This window comes from Vipera ursinii (assembly GCF_947247035.1).
Source record: "Vipera ursinii genome assembly, chromosome: 9".
Taxonomy (NCBI): domain Eukaryota; kingdom Metazoa; phylum Chordata; class Lepidosauria; order Squamata; family Viperidae; genus Vipera; species Vipera ursinii.
In genome coordinates, this window is record NC_139523.1 from 9,929,865 (window position 1) to 9,953,838 (window position 23,974).

The window sequence follows — 23,974 nt, forward strand, 5'->3', positions numbered from 1 at the left end:
TATGATTTGTTTGGCTTCTGCCTATCATGTTGTATGAATCTAGTTCAAAGTTTCTCAACAAACTAGTTGACAATTGTGTCCACTCAGTTATTAGTATTTCTATCTGTTCTTGCCTTATCTCTTACGTTAGAGTGGTAACACTTTATGATATCCTAGAGGTGATTTCCAAAGTGTCCAAAATATTACCTATCTCACTTTGTATTTTGAAAATAAATACTTGCTGCAACCTTCTTAAATTAATGTAGGAAGTGGTTTCTACATATATACTTTTTATTTTGAACAAAGATGAAAAGGCTCCCATCAGGTCTTTTCAACCTTGGCAACTTTTAATAAAATACTTTTATGTCCACCCATCTTAAAGTTGCCAAAGTTGAAAAAACACCGATAGTGTCGCAGAGCTTCAGAACCAAAGGCTGAATCCTACCTGCCGGCTTCATGGGTTATTAAATACCACCAGGGATTACAAAACAGGACATCCTGTTCTCCCCGCAGCGCATCAGTTATGTGGATGTTGTGATTTAAGTGACAAACCTAGCCGCCGGCGTTTCCAGTTCAAAAACAGCCACGCCAACCTAGCTGTTTACCACCCAGTGAGGAATACTCATTGAAAACCAGTTTATTACCTGTTTATTACCAACCCGGGGTGGGGTGGGGAATCCCAAACACCATCTTTCGCGATGGCAGCGGGTCACGGTTCTGAAAAGAACAAAGGCACCCGAAGAGGGAAGAAATCCCGGGGCTACGGACGGTGGGTGAGCACGAAGGCGGAAAGCCGCCGCAAGATGGCCGCGCCCCTAGGCGGCTCCTTTCCCCCTTTTTCCGCTTTCCGTACAAACCGAGGCAGAGCGTCACAATGGCTTTCCTGCCGGGGCCGAAGCTTAAAGCGGTCCCGCCCACTTTGTCTAGCGCGGGCTGCTGGTGGCGGAAGTTCCGGAGGGGAGGGAGGAGGGAGGGGAGGGAGGAGGAGGAGAGAAGGAGGGAGCGCGCGACAGCTCGAGCCTGACTGAGCCCTCAGTCAGAAGCCGGGTCGGAAGAGTCGGAGCCGAGAAGAAAGAGGTGAGGGCGGCGGGGACGGACGGACGGACGGACGGAGGGAGGTTCGGGGTGGCGCCGCCGCGCTTCTTTCCTGACTGAAGCGGAGGAGGGAAGGCGATCTTGGGAAGGGGGCGGGGCAGGCCGCCCCCGAGGGCCGCGGGTGGCGGGTGGCGGGAGGGGGAGGGGAGGAGTGGCCTGAGGGGATGAGGGAAGAGAGGCGTCCCTGGATCCAGGGAAGGGCCCCGAGGAGGCCTGGCGCGGCGATGGAGAGCAGCCCCGCTTCGGAGGCTCCCGGGCTGGGAGGAGATGGGGGTGGGGATGGGGATGGGCTGGCTGATGCCTTTATTAGCACCAGCCGAACCTGGACAGGTAAAAAAGGTGTGCAAGCTTTCGAGCTCCCCGATTCTCTCTAGTCAGGTGAGAGGCTGGAGAAGCCGAGGGAAGGGAAGAAGAAGCGGCTGGAGGTTGGGGAAACTGAGGAAGAGGGAGGAGGAGGAGGAGGGCGGCTGAGCGCTTTTCTTCTTCGGGATATCCTGAAGGAGGAACCAGGTTGCCTTCACACGGCAGCAGCAGCAGCCCGACCCGGGTGGCGCGTATAAACAAACGGCGGCTGCCCCGGCGCCGCGTGCTCCTTCGCCTTGGCTTTTAAAGGGGGAGGATGGATGGCTGTCGTCGGCGCGTGGGGCTAACCGAGAAGAGGGGTTTTGTTCAGCAACCGGGAGGAAGCCGGTGGATGAGCGAGGTCTAAGCCAGAGGGCGAAAGGCGGAGGATATTTGAGAGAGGCAGACGGGCCACATCCAGTTGGGTTCTTGCACCACTGAGAGTTGGGGATTCCTGGAATTTGCAAGGGCTTTTTTTTTCTCTCCAAACTTTCACTTGCCTGTTAAACTTTGCTTTCGAAATGGAACGAAGCAGGCAGGCGAAGCTACCGGCTCCCTTCTTGCCTCTGGTCATTCTAAGACAGGGGTCTTCAAACTTGGCCCTTTTATGACTTGTGGACTTCAACTCCCAGAATTCCTCAGCCAGCTTTGCTGGCTGAGGAATTCTGGGAGTTGAAGTCCACAAGTCATAAAAGGGCCAAGTTTGAAGACCCCTGTTCTAAGAGGATGGGCAGGTGAAAAGAGTTGGGGCTGGCAAGGAACAAGGCACTTTCAGTTGAAAGTCATTGGTTTTTTTCTGAGTTTGCAACCGAGCACAATTGGTATACACAGCACTGAGTGGTTAGGGTATGTCTTGTCTTTGGATAAAGCGATTGCGATGCCTAATGGGCAGTGCAGGATGTTATATCTGACACTATGTAAGAGAACGCAGATTTCATCGCAGAAGCATTTTTAAAATTATGGGATTGTAGAAAGGGGCTTTTAAGAAAACTATAGAGCAGGTTTCCAGAAGATACATGTATGTCTCATATTAGTTCTTGTGACTTTGTAAACGGAAGAAATCAGGTTTACAGTCTACCTTTACTAAGCCATCACAAAAAGTAGGCAAATATTTGATATCTCCAGATCTTATGTGGAAGCAAGATATAAACATAAAGGTTAATCATAGATTTTGTGTAATCATGCAACTAGTCGATGTAATGAGATGACTAAAATTATGTTTACGTTTTTCTTAAGAAACTCAGTTTATATTTAACAAACACATAGAACCTTGTATGCCCAACAATCCTTACAGTAACATCATAAAGGAATATGTGTGTTTGTGTCTATGGGTAGGGTAAGCATTTTAATGCTTATTTAAATAATCCAGCTGATGTTCTTATAATAAAGATAGTACTTTTGGTTGTAAGTTATTTATAAATATAAATATTTAAATCATTAAATGTGTGTCAATTTAAAACTTACTGAACTTCCTGTTTTGGTGCTTTTGTCATGGTTATATGTGAGACCAGTATTTTTTAGTTGTAATGTATGGAAATATCCTTGCGATGTGGGACCAAGATCTCTTGAGATTGGCACTATATCTTTCATAGTAGTTAAATGCCCCTAAAGCATATATACAGGATGTGTACATTTTTGTCTGTTGCTGTCATCTGATATTTGATAACAGATGTTCCCCATCTTGTATAACAATCTAATTTGAACTCAATTTTACAAAAATGTTTCAGTAAACCAAAAATAAACCAAAAAAAGAAAAAAAAATGTAAATAATAAGCACATGTGTTTACACATGTAAACTTCTGTTTTAGGGACAGTTGGCTGAATTTCAGCTTCAGCAAAAATTGGATTACATAAACCCTTCTGGATTATACATAAATTCATAAATACCTAATCCTGCATCTAAACATGCGACTCTATCCCACTGAGTTTCTGTGGCTGACTATGGTTGTTGGTTTTGTCTTCCATGATCTTGAGCATTTCTCTTTCAAAAAATATCTAATTTAGACATTAGCCATTCTTGAAGTATTTATTCCCACCTGAGGATAATATCACTTTATTAAGAAATATTTTTTATATTTTTTATGTTGAACAGGCAAAAAATCGGAGCTGTATGGTAATGTGTGGGGAAAGTTTAAGAGAGGAAGAATTTGTTCCTCTTTCCATTTCCCAAAAAACAAGATTGATGAACCAAGCCATTTATGGTATCAGTTGATTTGTGGTATCAGTTTATTGTATATGAAACAACTTAAAATTTGTTGACTTCTGTATTATAATGATTTTTTTTACTTATTAAAAGGACCAGAGGAAGAGAAGTCCATTTTAAAATTATTTATCTTTGCTTATAGTAAAAATCAGCACTAGCTTATTTTCAAAAAGGGGGTTTATCTCACCATAATTTCAAGGAAATCTTCTCTGATGTCACTTTTGGATGAATAAAAATGATTATATATTTGCAGCCTAAAAATTACAATAGCTTCTTAGGGGATAAATATCATTAATATAATATTAAAGCCATGGAAAATATAAACTAATAAGCTGGCTTTCAGTTTCTTTGGAAACATGTTCACTCGTTGCTTTATAATAGCTAGATCTAAGCTCTAATGAAGAAGCTAATTGTTGTTTTAGTATTCCTTGGATTAAGAGTTCATTGGGGCCTTGTAGCAAACTCATCTCTTAGAACTGTTATTTCTATTATTAATATTGCATAGCTTCCTTTTGTGTTAACAGGCCATGCAATTGAAATTCTGTTCACAATTTTGAACTGTTTCACTCTTCATGCAAAGTTGGGTAGACAACTATATTTCTTTTTCAGCTCATTTAATTCTCATTCTAATAAAGGAAGGTAGTATTTAAGAACCATGCAGTGTTCATGCCAAGTTCCTTTTCCAAGTTTTTTTTTGTTTTTAACTACTGTATGGCTAACTAAATTGCTCCAGAATCTCACAAACTGGCTGTGACAGATATCCTTTACTGCCTTTGAACATGAATTTATCTGATCTCTTTAAAAAGCCAAGCCAATTAGTGACTGATGCTTCCATCTGTGGTAACAAATTTCAGAAGCTTAATTAAAAATGTTTTGTCAAGTTCTCTTTCTACTATGTGTTGAGCTTACTGCCAATAAACTTTCTTGTGTTCCCAAAGAGATGTCTACATTCTCCACTCTGTTCAATATTTTATAAGCATTTCTCACATCTTTTCCTGTTCTTTTAGCAAATGCTCTTAACCTTTTTTGGCTTATTTTTTGTTAACTTAAATATAAGTCTGTATCCAGTCTTTCCACCAGTCATTTGGATCAGAAATTGATTTGAATTTACAGTCAAGGACTAGAAAGAAAAGAGAGGGATAGTAATTCAATCTGGTGCAGCAAAGTTCTTATAACTTTGATTCTTGATATATAGGTGTCCTGGAACCTGGAGTTTTTTCTGACTTGTCAAAAGGATGATTATTAAACTTGTTGCCTCCTGTAGTTTTCTTTTGTTAATCAAACAATGGCATGAAATAGAAGTGAGAAAAACATGGTTCCTTCTCTATGAGATTGTGGACATACCTGCAGTTTTGTACCCCAGTCTTCTCAGCTTCTTGTCACCTACTATTTGACATACTGGGATAGTTACCCAGCATAAAATGAAGCATAATTAAATTCATTGTTTCGCAGCAGAATTAAGTGCACTTAACACGTAAGGTTTTTCCTTGATTGAGTTCATCATAACTTCTTTTTAAATTTGCAAATAGGCTTCAGAAATACTATGGTTGGTCACACAGTGAGATGTTTAGACTGGATTAAGCATTTTTAGCCACCTATCAAAGCCTTCCCAAGGGCCTGGGATAGGCAGATATTATTGTTTAATAATATTAAAGATATCTTTGAAGGGTGTAAGCTATTCTAAATAAAGCTGCCTTTTTCAATTGTTTGATGGTGTTTTTGTCAATACTGATGCTATTCTAGTGGTGCTCCAGATGTTTTGGAATTGTAACCAAGAGGCGTATTATTATTGGTATTACCTTTGTTTTCTTTTGCCACAAATAGTTTTGCTTCTATTTACAGGTCTTTATATTTTGTAATTTTCTCCAGTTCTTTCTCTTCTATTCTGCTATCTCCAGATATAATGTTTACTATCCAAACTTTTTGGTCTTGATCTCAACAGTTCTTGCTTGGGGGCAAGAAGTATTTCTTGTAGATAATCCAGTGCATCATTATTGTTACATTGTCATTCTGTTTGTAATTGGTGTGTTGGATCTTCTTGCATCAGCTGACTGAGTGGTCTACTGTTTCTTTGCAGACATGACATCTTCTCAATTTGTTTTTAAGGCTTGGTCTTGTGCAGCCAAAATTAGTCTCTCTCATCTCTTTCAGCAACTTTCCTGTTTTCAGCCATTGCCAGTTCTTGGTGTTATCTTGTTTGCCTGCTCTTTTTAATGTACTGGTCATATAATACTTTGTCTTGCCATGTGTCTTTTCTGTTCTTCATCTTTTGTTGCTTATGGGCCAGTTTTGTCTCTCTGTATTCATTAAAGCCTTCCTGTTGTACTAGATTCAGTGCATCTTCTCCACTGTCCTTCAGCTATTCCAGTGCCCTTTTTTTATTCAACTGTCTGGTGTACTTGCAACATTACATGCCTACCTGTGCTCCTTGGAAAGTACAGTCATTGTTGCTGCACAGATGAAGGACATGATTCATTGTCATTATTGTTCTGGTCCTTCTATCCAGTGCTTCTGGTTCAGCTTGAAGCAGTCTGCTATTCCAGTTGTGTATCTAATGAGTAAAATTGCCCAGGTGTTAATTGTGATGGTGGTATTTCCTCCACTGAGACTGGAGTTTAAGATCTAAAGATTTTCCAACATTTCTGCCATTATAAAAAAAAGAGCCTTGGTGGAGCAGTGGGCTAATGCCTTCTTAAGTAACACCAGCTGCCTGCAATTAGTGCAGGTTCGCATCCCACCAGGCTCAAGGTTGACTCAGCCTTCCATCCTTCCGAGGTAGGTAAAATGAGGACCCAGATTGTTGGGGGCAATTAAGCTGACTTTGTAATAATGCTGCTTGGGGGTGTGTGTGAAAGCCCTAATAAGCAGGCATATACATAGAATGAAGGCTACTGCTAAGTTTGTAAGCCGCCCTGAGTCTTCGGAGAAGGGCGGGATATAAATGGAATTAAAATTTAAAAAAAATTACAAGTTGCTTATGAAATCTCACCTTCCAAAGGATGTTCAACAATATGTTAATTGCTTGGCATGCAAATTTTCGATACCTATTTTGGATTGGTAATTAGCACTTCAGAGTAGACCTAGCCAAAGGACCACTTAGTGAATCTCTCATACTCCCCGACACCATGCCATTCATGTTACAGCTAGAAGAGCATCTTATTCCATTGTGTTGGAGTTGTGTGGAATTTAGATATATGGATAAGATGTCTTAAGAAGTGACTTGGGCCTTAAAAATTGTTTTAGTTTGAATTTCTTGTGGTCTGTATCAGTGACAAGCAGTTAATTTTCCCAAGGGGCCATATGAGAAACGGAGTGTTTTGGAGGACTGAAACAATAGAGCTATGAAGGTGGATAGGCCTGCATGCACACTTGTGTAAATTGAAAATTCAAAATAAAAGGAATCCACATGGGCCAGATAGGGAGAGCCGAAGAGTCCAGTGTGGCGTATGTAAAATGCCCAGGTCTAGTCTACACTGTAATAGAGAAGGTTGGGGGCTCATAATAAAGGTAAGGAACATTGAAAGAGGAAGCTGGCTGGTGGATGGTCCAAATGAAGAATTTTATCAGTGCTTTGCATTGCAGGGAAAACTGAAACTGGGATTCTTTCTGCAAACCTAGAAGACTAGGACTTTTATTTTTAGCCTGGAAAAAATGATTTTTAGATGGATTGCCCAGTTTCTTAGTTTTGTGATCCAGTGTTGTTTTCCTGGCTATGATATTTTTCTCTTTTTTCTGACTGTGCCAGCAGCAACAGAACCAGAATGTAATATGACTGCACTGCAAGAGACAAGTCACAACAGACTTTCCCAGCAGGAAGAAAATGGCCTTTCTGATCAAGCCATGCGCTGTAGATAATATTTGTTTCCTTTCCTTATTATCAGCTACATCAGTAGTAGCGCTGCGGTGATAAGGAAGACGCATTGAGTTCTTCATGTGCCTGGATTGTTATCGGCGCTTATATAAACAGCTGTGCCCTACACTTGGTGGACATGGGAGAAAAGTTTGATTTAATCTTTCAATTGTTGGGGTGTATAGAACCATGTTTAAATGAGCACTCCTTAATCTGTCCTAAGTAAATGACTTCCTCTTGTGATGTTTCTCAAGGTTCTGTGTGGGACGTTGATAAGAGCCTCTCTTCAAAGTGGGTGAAACCCAAGCTTGGAAATGACACGTGAGTTAGGGGATAGAGTAGCACCTAATCTGGTACTGGTTTCAGAATGAGGAAACCTTTTCCTTGAAATGCCATATCCCCAAAATGAAAGCATTACAGAGAATTGTACATTCATATTTTGCAAATAGAAGCTTCTTAGCAATATCCTGAGGCTGAGGCTGTTGAGGAAGCTGCTAATTTAGTTTCCTTCATACTCTGTATTTAAAAGTTCTTTTCAATCCAGTTGATTAATAATCATTTATTACTTCCTTAAGTATTGTGTGAGGAATAAAGTTCATACCAGAGACAAAATGCTGCTAGAACTCAAGTCTTTATCATCTGAAGAGGCCAATATTGTAGATTGAGAGAATGTTATATTTTCTAATAGTTTGCCTTTTTAAAATTATTATTTAGCTCTGGACAAATGTAATATTCTTCAGCTCCATTCAAAGTTTACTGTTGAGTCTACTCACTGGGCCAATAGCTGTAATACTCCAAAATGTATGGAAGGCATCAGATTGTCTATTTCTGCCAAATCTACCAGTATGTAATTTCATGGATTTTACCCCATTTCTTCCTAAGACCATTGAAAAGCTAAGGTAGCATTCTTGAATGTGGCACTGTGCAGACTTATCAATCTATCTATTTGTCTATCAATCAATCTATCCCATCTACCCCTATCTATCCCTCCTGAGTTTGTCTGTTTATCTATCCTATCTATCTTACATGCTGAAATATTGAGATTACAGCTTCCCAAAGTCCAAGCTAGTATGTTATTCTCTGGGAGTGTCAATCCCAGTGCAACTGAAGTGTCCCAAGTTGGGGAAGGCTCTATTAAAACATATGGGCAAAATCTAGCAAAAGAAACCTAAACATATGTAAATGGGATTGCTAAACAGAATTATATCTCACAGTCAGCTGGGTGAATAGCTAAGTAAGTATCGGGACGAAAATATTTCCAACTGGAGAAAATGTAGTCTTTTAGTCTTGCTGTGCCATAGATGTCTCTCGGTGTGGATGGAAGGACATATGCTAAAAACTTATAAAATGCTTTTCTTTTTTTCCCAATGGCTGTCTTAGCTAGTTCATCAACTGGAATTTAATCTGATTATCATTGCGAGCTAAAGGCATGTTCACAAAATTGGTGCAAAATAAATTACAGTATATAGGCTTTCTTTCGTTAAAAGCTTGTCAGTGCTTAGTTTAAGGGTAGAATGTTTAGGCTTTGGAATACGGCCCACTTGGATTGCTATTTTTTGTCAGGAAGTCACACTACAATGGTTAGACTTTCACAAGCCAACGGCTTGTTCACTTACCTTCTGTAATGGGTAAAGTAACAGGTAAAATTCTGGAAATGGCCCTTATAGTGATTTTTTTCATTGTAATTCCTGATACTTTGGGGAGCATTAGAGGTAAATGCTGCCAGCAGGCTGGCTCTTTGCAGATTATATTTTACATAAGGAATGAAATGTGTGTTTTGGTCCTGCCTTAGGCGTGAAAGCTGGTTGGGTGATCTTGGATCAATCCCTCTTTCAGCCCGGCCCATCTCACAGGGGGTTATTTTGGGGAAAATAGAAAGGAGAAGCAATAGGGACCTTTGCTGCTTATTCGAGCAAAAGCCGTGGCTGGCCTTGTTGTTATTGACTCAGGGTTCCCCCACCCCTGTATTTTGCGTTTGTGTTTTATTGGTCTGAGATAATGAATGAAATGAAATTAGCCAGCTTTGACTTCAGTGGGGTTCTTTTTGGCTGCCTAGTATACTGTTCTCTTTTTCCTGATTATCTCCCATTAAAATAAAAGGCTGTCCTTCCTGTTTCTAATACTCTTATGAGTTTTTTTTATAGCCACAACTGAAATAAGTTAAAGAACAGTTGAAAACATTTGGAAGTACTTTGGGTTTTTAAGATAAATCTGGAAAAAGGAAAGCAATAGCTAACAATTGGCAACCAGTTCTTAGTACGTTCTCATGTATCTACACACACACACACACACACACACACAGGCAGTCTCTGTGTGTACTCTAAATATACATTTCTTAGTGTAGCTATGTTTTGAACTTTTGCAACAGTATTATCATTCACTGTTCTTTATGTAATTTACAATGTATAGATATATACAAGTGAGAAAATAACTTTTAATAAAAAGTACTTTAAAAGTCTTGGGAGCAATTCAGCAAATGAATTACTTGTCTAGAAAAATGTTTCTCAATCTGAAGCTGCCAGTTGGCCTTCAACATATAATTCTCAACCAGCATGCTGGCAAGTGTGCTAATATGGGAATGCTAATCTAAATATGCAGAACATGTAATGTTTAATACCGATGACTTATCTTAATCCCAGCATGTAGGTCATTGTCTAGTTGCAGAGAAAACTAAGACACCTTGGAGTGCTTTTCATATTTTTAACATTCCTGTTATTGCCCCAGCTGAATGGGGCCTTAAAACATTTACTGCTTTTGAGCATCAGCTGCAAATTTTGCTTCTAGTTTAAGTAGCATACGTAATTCTGTTTTAGCATCTGAAACAACCTTTAAGTTAAAAAGAGTTTTAGCAGCATCCTTGTGAAATTTTAAAAACATGCTGCTATGAGATATAAAATATTTTCAAAACTGAGTTGGATTTTGGTGTGAACTATGTTGAGTCTTTGGGAAACACATTTACTAGACAAGCACCATCTTCAGAATAGTTGACTGCAGCTTATATTTTTCTGGTCTAATTGTCAAAGACAATTGTTACTCAGAAAATGCTGAATTTCATTAAAAATGAAAAAATACCTTTAAAAAAAAGCAAACCTCTATTCCTCATTGTTTATGGACCAAGAGGAAACTGAAAAAGTTTGAGAGTGAACTTGCAGGGATTTGATGGGAAGCTATGAATCTTCTGGATCCTAAAGTGGCTTATTTACAGCTCTGCTATCAGTTCCTAAAAAGTAAATGCTGTGGAGTATTTCTTATATTAAAACTTACAGCAGTAAATTAAGGGTTTAGCATAGGCATTTCACTCTCAAAATTCCCAGCCAGCATCTAAAAGCATCCGACTATAGGTGGCTGATTTAAATAAATTAATTGGTTGTGTGTTTCTCATCCTCTGCAGGTGTGAATTGTATAGTTGTATGTGCGGTAACAACATGTCTGTCCCCCTCCTTGCTGATGCTGTGACCGTTTCAGGGACAGAGCGGGAGACTGCAGCGGTAAGGGCATGCTGTTTTGGGCTTACCATCTGTTGGCATCCAGAAAGATTAGGGAATTAATGGGTTTTTCTCCTCTAGCCCATCCTCTCTGCTGATATGAAAGGTAAAGGGATTGTTCTTCCCATAATGGGGAGGCTATTTCTGAGAAAGGAATGCTACTTGTGGTAAGAATTTGGTATCAGTTTTTCTGGAGGCTGGGGAACTACAGAAGGAGATCAGATCAGTTTCCTTCCTTTTCAATAAACTGTACAATGTTGTTTGTAGGACCTGTGCAAAATCCACCCTGTTGCCTCTGGCAGGTAATTAGTCCAACTGTATCCTGTTGTGTTGCCCTTAGTGCTATTCTCTTGCACTAATTAGGTAATAATTGACTAAAACCTGCTTCTTCCCCTCCCCTTCCAGTTATGGGGCTGGCATGGTGAATTATTGTAGTAGGTAACACTGTGCTGTGGCACTGAACCAATGCTACAAAACTCCAAAACTACTTTAATTTTCAGTCTCATTGCTGGCCTGGTCTGCACTTGTGCCATCCAAACTCACCGGAAATGTATTGCTTGGTGGTGTGGAAGAGAGAATTTTGCTTTCCTCTTCCCCAAGATCTAAAGTCTAAAAGTCAGCTAGAACAATAGTGAAGACCCAATATGTTTGCCAAGATTGGCTTATTTTATATAATTCTGCTTCCACAATATAACCTGAGGAGTGTGTGGATAGGAACATAGCCACTCTTGGCGCTGAAATTGCATCTTCATGACTATGGTTAGTTCTATCCAGTCTGCAGATTCCTCCTTTTCATTTTTTAGCATCTTAAAAATTGGCCTCTCCAAAACAGTCCAAGATGCACATAAACCATTGTACCATATTCTGCACTTGCATGGCTATTAAGCAGATACCACAAATTTAATCAAATTCAGCAGTACAATTCCAGCACTGGGACCATTTTTTTTCTAGAATATTATTTAAACATAACACTTAAAATGGAATTATAATTTTAGTATATTGAGGGAATGGGTATGAATTTTTAGAATGTTCTGGGGCTATTGAAACTCATGGGATTTTGAAAGATCAAAGTGCCAATTTCTAATTCTATTGAGAAATGTTATAATGTTGAAATACCACTCAAATATCTATTGATGGATATGTTGATCAAAGATGGGAGGGAAGGTGATTATAGTATTTGAAATATCTTTGGCAAAGAACAGTGATAAGAGGAGTGGATTATATGAAGAATGAAACTCAGGCAGTAGATGATTTTTTAACCCAGGGATTTGTGATCAAGGACGGGAAGTGGGACCTGTTCTTCTGCCACAATCATAGAGTCCATAAAATTAGTTTTCCTTTAAAAAAAATTGAAGATCACATTCCGAGAATGACTTGAACCTAACTAGTTCTTAAGATCTGTGCTACAAGTAAAGCTTGATAACTCTCTTGAGGCTCCTTTGCCTTCCGGGATTTCATCAGGCACTGCTTACTGCTTCTACCTCCACTTCCACAGTCTTTAGGGAACTTGTTCTCTATAGCAATAGAAGCATTTATCAGGAAGCTGAATTCTGTGCTCCTGCTCTACTAGAATCCTTTTATATCTTCGTTTAGTGGATGAGTGGAAAATCAGAAATGAATTAGGAAGAAATCAGGAAGAAGCGGGTGATGGCAACTTGTCAGATTAAGTCAAAGATGGCAATAGCTTTGGCCCAGTGGTGCTATGTAAGAAGAAAGCTTTCTTGAACATTCCAGAAATTTGGTCATTTAGTGAAATGTAGTAAATATTGACAGATATATTTGCATATTTTTCTAGTGAATCATCATCTTGTTAGGGGGAAGGCATCATGATTACATGGTAACTTGGTCACAAATGGATTCAGTCACACACATCTTCATTTTCATCTTCTAATTACCTTAGGTTGAGTGACTCCTGCTTCTTCCCTTCTGCGCAATCTGTTTTTGTTTTGCAACTAATTGACCTCACAGAACCCTTCCTGATTATAGTAGCTTTGCTAGCACTTTCTCACTTGCTGAGCCAGCTAATGTGCTTATTTTCTACTTGACTTTGCAGGTCATTTTTTTGCACGGCCTCGGCGACACAGGGTGAGTATTGGGAAAATCTGGGATGTATAGCTATGCTGGTAATGGGAGTTGGGTAATGGCAATGGCAGATGGGGAGGCAAAAACCTCTCTACATTTCACAAACCTGGATTGGGAATATCAACAGCTGGAGGTAAATGTGAAATGTTGGTATTGTTAGCCACCATAGAGAGCAGAATATTAAAGGATTGGAATGAGAAGATACTTTAGTGTTTAGAACCTAGTTTTTGTATAGAAAAGAACCTAGGAAGCTGTTGGTCCATCTAGTGGGGGAGTAAGCATCTGTGGGCCTATGCAGCTCCCCAACAACCCAATTTGATTTAAAAATGGACAAATTTTGTGGCATTTTTGCTTGCTGGCTTTTTAAAAAATTATGGGTGAAGAGCAGGAGTCTTAGAAGAGACAGACTAATTCCATCTCCTCATTTACATCAGCCTTAACTACCAAAACTCCTGCCCACCAAGCAGTCTCCGATTTGCCTAGCAGTTTGAAAGCATCCAAATTAAAGCAGATAAATAGGTACCACTTTGGTGGGAAGCTACCGGTAACTGCGTTCCGTGCTCCTTAGCATATAGTCATGCTGGCCACATGACCACGGAAAGGGGCTTCCCACAATCCTGGCTCCCTCGGCTAAGAAACTGAGGCAAGCACCGCTCCCTAGAGTCGGATATAAGTGGACAGGAGAAATCTTTACCTTTAACTGCAAAAAGTTGGTGAGAAGAACTGCACAGATTGGGAGGGTATGTGGGGAGTGTGAGAGGTGTGGGTTGGGGAGGGTGCACAAGAGGTGCTGCATGGGTCGAGGGCTGAGACTATGCAGAGGTAAAAGAGGGGCCATGTGGTTCTGGAAGTGTACGCAGGGGTGCATGAGAGACACTGAGTTGGTGAGGAGGGTGTATGAGAGAATGTACGGAGATGGACAGACATTGAGGTTGAAAGAAAAAGAAACAGAATATTATCAAACTTGGGACTTATGTTATCAATGGCTGGAGAAAAGAATAAAAGATTAGGAATTAAATTTGTATTAAATTTGAATGTAAAACTCAGACAACATTTGTTGAACAAGTACTATTGAATGTATGAAAAAAATGAAAAATTTGAGAGAGAGAGAGAGAGAGAGAGAGAGAGAGAGAGAGAGACTGGGGCAAGCACACAAGGGCTGCGGGAGTGTGCCCTGGTGGTGGAGAATTACCCCATCCCAGTGACTTGTAATATTTCCTGCCAGCTTCCCCTTTGACTTTCTGGGGAAGCTGGCATAGAAGGTTGCTAAGGTGGTCATATGATTGCGGGGCACTTGGCAAGCAGCTGAAAGTGCAAATGGCTTCCAGGCACCCGTATCACAGTCATGTGACTGGGGCGGTGCTGGGATGACTGGAACTCTGAGTACCAGTAGTAAGGTAAAGGTTCCCCCGCACATGCGTGCTAGTCATTTCCGAATCTAGGGGCCGGTGCTCATGTCCGTTTCAAAGTCGAAGAGCCAGTGCTTGTCCGAGGACGTCTCCATAGTCATGTGGCCGGCATGACTAGACACCAAAGGCGCACGGAACGCCGTTACCTTCCCACCATAGTAGTCCCTATTTTTGTACTTGCATTTTTACGTGCAAGTAGGTTGGAAGAAGCTGGGACGAGTAACAGGCGGTCACTCTGTTACGCGGCACTCGGGATTCGACCTGCCAAACTGCTGACCTTCTGATCGACAAGCTCAGCGTCCTAACCCACTGAGCCACCGCGTCCCTTTTTGTATCAGTAGTAGCCAGCATTTATTCAGTGCCAATGTAAACTTCAAAGAGTCTGAACAAATGGTCATAAGTTCAAGGACTACTTGTCTATCTGAATGTTGCACTGATATGAGGATATGATCTCCCCTACCAAGCTGTTCTCACTGATGCACTGTGTGGGATGAATTTTGGGGAAAACCAGGCACAGATCCTTATTGCAGCTGGCAGATATGGGCCAGCCGATATCTGCCAGCTGCAATAAGGATCTGTGCCTGGTTTTCCCAACTGCCTTTTTAGCAGATGAGCCTCTGGGATGGGGCAGTAGTGAAAAATGTTTGCCTTTTCATTTTTATGTTGGGTGGCGACCTGACCTGCTTTCTTTTGCCCTTCCCTTTCAGGCACAGCTGGGCTGATGCTCTGTCTTCCATCCGGCTCCCTTATGTGAAATACATCTGCCCTCATGCGTAAGTATCACCGTTATTCTGTCTTTAAAATGCAGGTTTAAAAGCACTGAACTTCACCCCCAATTCTCTCTGAGCGATGGAAACAGAAAAGCACCTGTTTTATGATGTTATTGTATCACTGGCCACACCTCTTGCATCTCTTGGGCATGGCAGAGAGATGAAACGTGGCTACTGGACTGAAAAGAGTTTCCTACTGTTTGCTTTTCAGTAAAATATTTTTGCCTGTCATTCCATGGCTTTCAGGGCAGTGTACAATCGACATAACCATCATGCCCCCAAAAGGATGACTATATAACAATAACATGCATGGATTCTCAAATACTGGATTCTGATATATTCTCCTTAATATGTTAGGGCATCCTAATTAGGAGTCTTGGCACAGTGGTTAGAATGCAGTATTGCAGACTAATTCTGCTGACTGCTGATTGCCAGCAGATTGGCAGTTTGATCCTGACCACTCAAGGTTGACTCAGCCTTCCATCCTTCCAAGATCAGTAAAATGAGGACCTAAATTGTTAGGGGCAATATGCTGACTCTATAGAGAGGCTGTAAAGCAGCACTGTGAATTGGTATATAAGTTTAAGTGCTAGTGCTAGTGCTGTCCTGAGTTTCTGGGAAGAACTTGATGTCACTTCACATTGTTGTGTATATAGTGATAATAATACCTTCAAACCACAACATCTGCCTATCCCAGGTCCTTGGGAAGGACTCAATAAGTGGATAAAAATCCAGTCTAAACATCTGACTGACTGTACGACTAACCATAACAGTAGTAATAATAATAACAGTAGTAATCTTTGTAGCCACCACTACCTAAAAACCAGTAAAAGACCACCTGGAGACTCATTCACCATAACTCTCCGGTATTCCAGGACTTTCTCTTAATTCAAAGATAGAAACTTTTGATAGTGGGCAGGGCTAGGTGTTGCTATTTGAAAAGGGAGTTGCAAAACCAGCAGAGAATAGTATCAGCAAGTGAAAGAACTGCAGGTTGCAAGCTAAGTATAACAAGCAGAGGCGTTACATCACTCAGAAATTGGCATATATTTTTAATATTTGCTTTATCCACGTCACTGTTCTATCAGGCTTTCCCATGCTTCCTTACTGGTCAAAACGTATAGTTCTTAGAAGCCTGCAAACTAATGATTAAAATACTGAGCGATAGCTATTTCCCCTTCGACCCTATTGCCTTTTTCTGGAGCTTCCCTTTTTCCCCCCCACTCCTGCTTCCTTAATAGACTGAGGAGAAAAAAAAAGACCTACTCTGACTTCCTTTAGGCTTGAGTTCACTGGCTGGAAGTATGTGCAAGGGGTGACATAATTTGTGCCAAGAAGTTTTTCATTAATAATTTATTCTGATTATGTACGCTTAGACATTGTATTCTCCTCCCTATTAACCACTTCTAGGGATCTGGAATTCAAACTGTCACAAAGCCCCAGCTGAGTCTCAGCTTCCTATTTGGCCATGTACAGAAATTCCAAATGTGAGACTTCGTTAGCAACAGAGATTGAGGTCCATCCACTGAAATGGACAGGAAGTTGATGTACCAAATAATGAGCAGGAATGTATTTCCCACCTGAATATCTCCAGATCCCGAACAGGCAAACAGCAAGGCTAGAATTAGTTGGGGCCCCCAAAGGGACTGCATAGTGCTGCTTCATCCTCACATACAGATAGTAAATATGAGAGATGCTAAAGGAAAGTATCCAGAATTGTGTCTGAAGCTACCACCGGCCCTCTTGCCTTTCTCGATGTTCATCTCTTACCTTAGAGTATTGCCCCAGTGGTTCTTGCAGCACATTCTATGGCTGATTCTATGCTGTCTTGCTCTCTCAGTCCTGTTGCTTGAGTTTCAGCGATGGGCAGTAGGCAGATACTTCCCAGTCCCAAAACCAGTGTTGCTGAGGGCAGAATCAATAGAAAGACATGGCGGTTTGTTTCTCAGCTGCTTCCTAGCAAAAGCACCAAGCCCAGGATCAAGTCAGTCCCCTAATGGTCAGGTCCCAGGATAGTTTACTAGGCAACCACACCAAACACTTCTTGATTGAGCAGGGACTCTAAATAAAATAGAGGAGGGAGAACCTGATCTGCCTGCAAAATATCTTCCCTACTGTCAGTTTTATGGGGAAGGTCTAGACACTGTGGCCTGATGCTAAACTATTCCTGTTGACTTAGTGCACCGCTTTGAAGAATTCCAAGAATGTTGGTGATCCTTTTTTTAAAATATGATTTTTGATGTTTTTTTCATTTTTGTTTCGTTACCCTTCTGACCTGTGGTCCTGCTAGAATTATACCCCATCTTCCGTCTCTCTTTGCAGACCCAGAATCCCTGTCACTCTCAACATGAAGATGGTTATGCCCTCCTGGTTAGTATTGAGCAATATTTCTTGGATTATTAGCAGCCAAACTCTTCTGCCCTATTTTCAGTTCCACGTGCAGCTGGAATTGCCCTAGGAGCACTGGGAAAAGATCTTGGTGAAGTGGTGAAGGAAAAGGTGAAGGAAGCAGACTAATGGGATGGTGCAAATTTGGAGAAAATACATGGACTTTACTCATGGAAGTATTCACTTAGTAACATTAAGTGTGTGGTGTAAATACAGCCTTCTTACACTGCCTTATAATAATCTTAGCAGAGTTGTAGGTAGTTTCACTGGTTGTTTTGGCCTTTTTTCAAATTGCTACCTGCCACAAAGCTTCCAGTTAAGCTTTCTCCAATCTGCTACCCTCCAAATACGACATAAATATATCACGACATAGCCAGCTGGGGGGAGCTACAATCTTAATATTTTGGATTAAAAGTTATTGTAGCTGTTAGCTTCCATTTCTGGGCAGTGACATGGACGCAATTCTCACACCATATCAGATCAATCTTGATTACAGTCCTGTAATCTGGGATGCGTTCAACCCAAAGTAGATAGATTTGGTCAGTTTATGCCTCATTTTAAGGTCTGGTGGAATGGAATCAGATGGAAGATGCTGAGGGGTAGACAGAATTTTGCTCCTATTTCCAAATGCTGCTGCTGGAGTTCCATATAGCCAGGTTACCACTGCACCATAGTACTATGCCCCTTAATTGGCCCTAGGAGAATGTCTTAGAAGATCCTGACTGTGATGGTTTTTCCCTTTTCCCCCCCATTTCAGGTTTGATTTAATGGGACTAAGTCCAGATGCACCAGAAGATGAAAATGGAATTAAAAAAGCTGCTGAGAACAGTAAGAAAGGCGTTTCCTTGGGCATCTTCTGAGTCGGCCCACTTTTCTCTCAATCATAATTTCCAGTGGTTGGAAACCAAGAAAGGCAGTTGGGGTCCTTTCCTAAGGCTAAAAAGGAACTCTTGAACCCTTTTTGCTTTTTTCAGTTACTGCCTAATTCACACAAAAAGTAAAGCCAGCAAAATGGCCTGGAAAATTTAATTTCTTGTATATCGCAGAAGCCAGATGTCGAGATTCTCCAGCTGGTTGAACACTGGGCCTCTGCAGGCTACTTTTTGAAGAACATAAGCTGTCCTTGGGAATGTGCAGACATGCAGGTCATAAATCTGAAGAAAAAAAAATCTTTGGGCTTGAGGAAATCTAATTTGCCTTGGTGCATATAACCTTGCTTTTAGGGCGGAAAAAAGCCTGTATTATATCAGGCCCATATCTCAAATAATTTACACCCAGCTTGAGCAATTCAGATGATCCTAGTGAATACCCACTCTCCTTTTTGTGGCCCCTACATCACCTGTTGATTATTCTGCCTAAATTTAATGTTGCAGGGTTTTTTTTTCTTCCCTTTGGAGGCATGCATATGGAATTATGCAAAATAGGTGCATTAGGTTTTGAACGCACTTAATGAGCTGACATTTCCACTAGACCCGCTTCGTAAAGAAGGAACCAAGGCTGTGGCAATAATATTCAAAGTGACATTATGGTATCTTCCATGGTTCTTGGAGCCCAGGAAAAAAAAGTAAATAAATTGTAAAAAGTACACTCCTTGACTGCCACAAACATGGTATCTGTGGCTCTTTAAAGCAGTCTGCCTCTACCCTGCCTCTTGTCTGTGGGGACGCATTTTCTGGGAATTGCACACACCTGGAGGGCCCCAGGTTGGAGAAAGGCTTCTCCCAACTGGAAACCTTCCCAGCTCTTAAGGCGAAGATGAGAAGATAGAATCTGGGCTATTCTCCAAGAGAGCCATGTCGTTCCCCCCTGAGCTGCAGCCCTTCTTTGAAAAATGTAAAGGTTAATGGTGGCAGGAAAGGGAGGATCAAGGGAGTCTCGATTTGCACACCTGGCCCTTTCCCCAATCTCTTGCTCATTTCATGCCTTCGTATAAAAGAGCCCCCTGCCCGTCCCTCTACTATTTATGTTGCTGACTGCAGCAAACCAGAATTAATATGCTGCACAGTAACGACTAAGGAAAAGAAGAGTTGTCCAACAGGCAGGTAAAAGAGGAGCTAAAGTAAAAGCATTGAATAAAATCTACGCCCTCTAGGAAAGAAATGCCTCCCTGAATAAGGGCTTCGCCAGCTGGCAAATTGCTGTCTGAGGAAATAGTCCAGCCTCCCAGGGAGTTCTGAAATTCAGTGTGGCCAGAGAGAAGTTCCTCTCTTCAAGGCTGGTTGAAGAAGAGAGTCACGGTTGTGCCCTGTGTGGTCATTTGAAACCGCTTCCTTCCTAAGGCAAATTCCAGAGCTGTTTTTGCAAAACCAAAAGGGTTGTGGTGCTGCTCTGGACTTTTGCACCCCCTCCAACCATCTCCCATGGTTTCTCACGGCATACTCCCTGTTGACTTGCACCTCTGTTCTTTCCTTTGAGCGCTGATCCGGTGGCTCTTTTGGCTTGAGTTTTGTGTTGTTTTTTTTAAGGGGCATTTCTAACAGGGCGAACCACGCCACGGATCCCTACTAGCAGACCTGTTTGCTTCATGACCGCTTCCAACTCTGTGTTAACTTGCTGTCAAACTGAATATCTCTTTTTTCCTCTTTTCTGCTTTCCAGTTAAAGCTGTAATTGACCATGAAGTAAAAAATGGGATCCCAGCCAACCGGATCGTCTTGGGAGGCTTTTCACAGGTGGGAACTACTGGGGCATGGCGGAGGCAGGTCTCTATGCTGACTTAAGAAGAGAGACCTCAGATCTGGTGCTTGTGGGGCACTCAGGAAACCCCCTTCACAGTGAACGGAGATGATCAGTATTTCTCAGGCTGGCTGGGGAAAGTTGCCAAGGTTAAGAAACACTGCTTTAGGATGTCCATCTTGACACCAAAAATGGAAGAAACTGAGGGGTTTTTTTTGTGTGTTTGTTTTTTTGAGAGCCCAAAATTGCTCCAGAGGGCCTTATATAGTGAGTGCTCCTGCTTTATTGGAAAAAAAAAAGACATGGGCAGCTCGGTTAGGCCAAAGGTCACACCAGGCTGCAAAAAGAGGCAGAGTCACATGAAAAAGGAGAAAAGAGAACAGCTCAAAAATTAGAGTAATGTAATAGTCGTGTTAATTACGTTAATTAAAGGATTGGAGTGGCGCAGCGGCTCAGCAGTTGAGACGCTGGGCTTGTCGGCTGAGAAGCCGGCAGCCCAGTTTCGAAATCTGAGCTCCACTCTGAGGGGTGAGCTCCCGTCCTTGCCCCACCTCCTGCTAACCGAGCAGTGTGAAAGCATACAAATGCAAGTAGACAAATAGATGCCACTTTGGTGGGAAGGTAACAGTGCGCCGTGATGTCATCCTGGTCACAGGACTGCAGAAATGTCTTCGGACAGCGCAGGCTCGGTGGCCTTGAAACAAGAGATGAGCGCCCTATAGCTGGCAATGACTAGCAGAACTCCCCTACCTTCCTTTACCCTAATTAAAGAATTGAGTTGTAGAGGTTACAGGGTCGTAAAAAGGGAGTTCTAATGCAAGCAAAGCACCTTGCAGTTCATACTTCAGTTCAAAATTTGAAAACTTCCTCCTGTTCCACAAATTCTTTTCCATATACCCGCTATCCCTCTCCACGCATTTCTTTTTATTCCCAGAGAGGAAAATTTGTAATAACGGATGCAATTTATGGAAATAATGAAAAACCTGGCAGCCGAATCAAAAGAGGTTGGAAGGAAATCTGAGGCTGTGTTTAAATCTCCTGATTAAGCCATGGATCTCAGCAAAAAGATATAAGCTTCTAATTCTTAAGATCCTGGGAAGCGTGCATTTTACGTTTTGCAATAGTGTCTGCCAAGCTCCTCTAAGCTGAGGATAGAGTTGGACATTTAGAATGGATTTTCAACACTCTTATTTGTTTTCCGTTTCCTTTTGGGGCAAACGGTCTCGTGTCAAATACTCTCGTTCAACTTTTCCTATAAATAGGTTCAACTTGCAGACAGCTAATGATTTTTTTTCATTTATGAGATTCTGATAAGCAAATAACTGGAAGGGAAGGGTTTCTTGAGGCCTGTATTTGGGGACAGCATTCTTTGCAGTGAAATGGCCGGGGGGGGGGCACTAGAGGGGGAGATTGGTTTGGGGAGGGATGTTTTGGCGGGAAAGCCTTACTGGAATAAGCTCTGAGCAGTTTTCTGATGTGGCTGTGCTTCAGGGTGGCGCCCTCTCCCTCTACACGGCGCTCACTTGCTCTCACCAGTTGGCTGGCATTGTGGCCCTCAGCTGTTGGCTTCCCCTGCACAGGACCTTCCCTCAGGTATGTGGCCTAACCTCTCTTTTGGAACTGGGGGGGGGAGGGAGGGAGGGGGAGAGATGCACGCTGGGCCAAGGTCTGTTGGATAAAATCACTCCTTTTGCAGTTACCATCCAGGGTATCAACCTTTATTCATGGATGATTCACAGGCTGCTGTTGTTGATTGTAGGCAGCAAGTCATGGCGTGAACAAAGATATCCCCATTCTGCAGTGCCACGGTGAGATGGACCCGATGATCCCAGTGCGCTTTGGAGCTCTCACTGCAGAGAAGCTGAAGGGGGTTGTGAATCCTAGCAGAATCCAGTTTAGAACCTACCCAAGAATGATGCACAATTCTTGCCCTCAGGTTGGTTGGTAGCCACTCCGCTTCTCACAGCTGGGGTCTGATTGCAAAAAAGGTTTGTGCTGAGAGTTAAGGTACTTTATGTCTCTCTTATACAGAGGTCTTCCTTATGTAACATACACTACAGCTTTCTAAGAAAGACACGTCTCTAGGAGTCTGTAGGCTGAGCTTAAACTCTTGTGCTGCCACACATGTCTGCAGAAATTTATGATCATGGGGTATGTGTGCATTTAAAACACTACTAATTCAGGAGGTGTGGTGGTGCAGTGGTTAAAATGCAGTATTGCAGGCTAATTCTGCTGATTGTCAGCAGTTCGATTCTGAGCAGCTCAAGGGTGACTCAGCCTTTTATCCTTTCAAGGTCAGTAAAATGAGGATCCAGATTGTTGGAGGCAACATGCTGACTCGGTCAACTGCTTAGAGAAGGCTGTAAAGCATTATGAAGCAGTATATGTCTAAGTGCTATTGCTAATTCTGCAAGGCAAGCATTCTTAATCTGTAGTAGTGAAACCATTTTGTATATTACAAGCTTCTTTGAATCACCAGAGATTTGCTTAACATTTCTGTGTAGCAACTGATGGGGAGGGAATTTTTCTAAAATACCTGTTTTTATTTCTGAGATTGTTTCATGGAGTTTGTGGGCACCTCCAACTCCCAGTCCAACTGCAAAAATCTCAATTTCTGCAGTTTAGTTGTGAGGAACTACCATCCGGAATGCAAACAGGTTATCTCATGAGCTCCCTTTGATTGAGGGAGATTACACTGGCCGGAATCCACTTTCCTGTCAGTGTTCTCAACTGCAGTATCTCTCTGCTCCTTTGGAGATAGCAGCCCATCATAACTCCCCACGGGAAGTTTCTGACTTGATCCTATTTGGGGTATGCTAAGACCTGGGGGCCAGGAAGAGAGGCATCAGTGCTGGCTGGGTGGGTCCCTCTCTCTCTTGTGTGGCCTCAAGAAGTAAAACAGTATTTTTTTTCCCTCCTCTTCGACCTGTGCAGGAGATGATGGCCGTGAAAGACTTCGTTGAGAAGCTGTTGCCCAGGATTTAAGCCGAGCTAGTCAAGACTGTTGCAGGGAGAGGAGACAGAGGTCACCAGCTTTGATCTTGAACCCTTGACCTGTTGGCTGCAATTGGAAGCCATGGCAATCCACCTCCTCACCAGTCACTCGTCTCCTTTCTCCAGCCTTCCCCTCCTGCCTGCGCTGTCCCCCCTCCTGTGCAAAGGGGGGGGGAGAGGGAGACCTTCTCTCCCACATGGCGGGTGAAGGTACCAAGTGGTTTTAAGGTACAGCTGAGATCCTAAACTTGCAGATTATTATTTCAGTCACCTTTCAGTATTTCCCTGTTCTCTCCTCTTTCCTGTTTTTGTCTCACCCACCCACCCCCTACCCAAAAAGAAAAAAACAAATCTAAACGTAAACTGCCTGTGGCTGTGGCAAAAGAACTGCGTGGTAGCCAGAGGCTTAAAGCAAAAGGTATTAAGAGACGGTGTTCTGGCTATTAACAGCACTTTCAAAGGAGTTTTACAGTTCAGTCTTCTCAACCGCCCACCACGCATCCTTCCCCTCACGAGGCTCAGCCCGTCCCACGTCGTATTTCACTGGAACCATTTGAGCGATGCAGGGAGGCTCAGTTCTGTACCGTAGGCTCTCCTCCAAAGGTCCATCAGCAAAAAGAGGGAAGAGTGGCGTTGTGTTGAAGGGCCACGGCCGGTCGGCTCCCCTTGTAACAGTGGCAGCTGCTCCACCAGTCCCTGCCC

The 23,974-nt window shown here is 42.2% G+C and overlaps 1 protein-coding gene across 2 annotated transcripts; it reads left to right on the forward strand.

Annotated features, from left to right (window-relative positions):
• The first annotated feature begins 941 nt into the window (after positions 1-941).
• On the forward strand, positions 942-23,447 carry LYPLA2 (lysophospholipase 2). 2 transcript variants are annotated; one of them, XM_083369824.1, is made up of 10 exons: positions 942-1,056; positions 10,861-10,957; positions 13,008-13,039; positions 15,153-15,218; positions 17,538-17,585; positions 18,361-18,431; positions 20,201-20,274; positions 21,770-21,871; positions 22,038-22,214; positions 23,213-23,447. In XM_083369824.1, exons 2-10 carry the CDS (start codon positions 10,880-10,882, stop codon positions 23,261-23,263), a joined length of 699 nt encoding a protein of 232 aa, XP_083225950.1. In that variant the 5' UTR covers positions 942-1,056; positions 10,861-10,879; the 3' UTR covers positions 23,264-23,447. The 2 variants fall into 2 exon arrangements, with proteins under 2 accessions (XP_083225950.1, XP_083225951.1); XM_083369825.1 differs by lacking the exon at positions 942-1,056 and adding an exon at positions 1,299-1,452.
• The last annotated feature ends 527 nt before the right edge of the window (positions 23,448-23,974 follow it).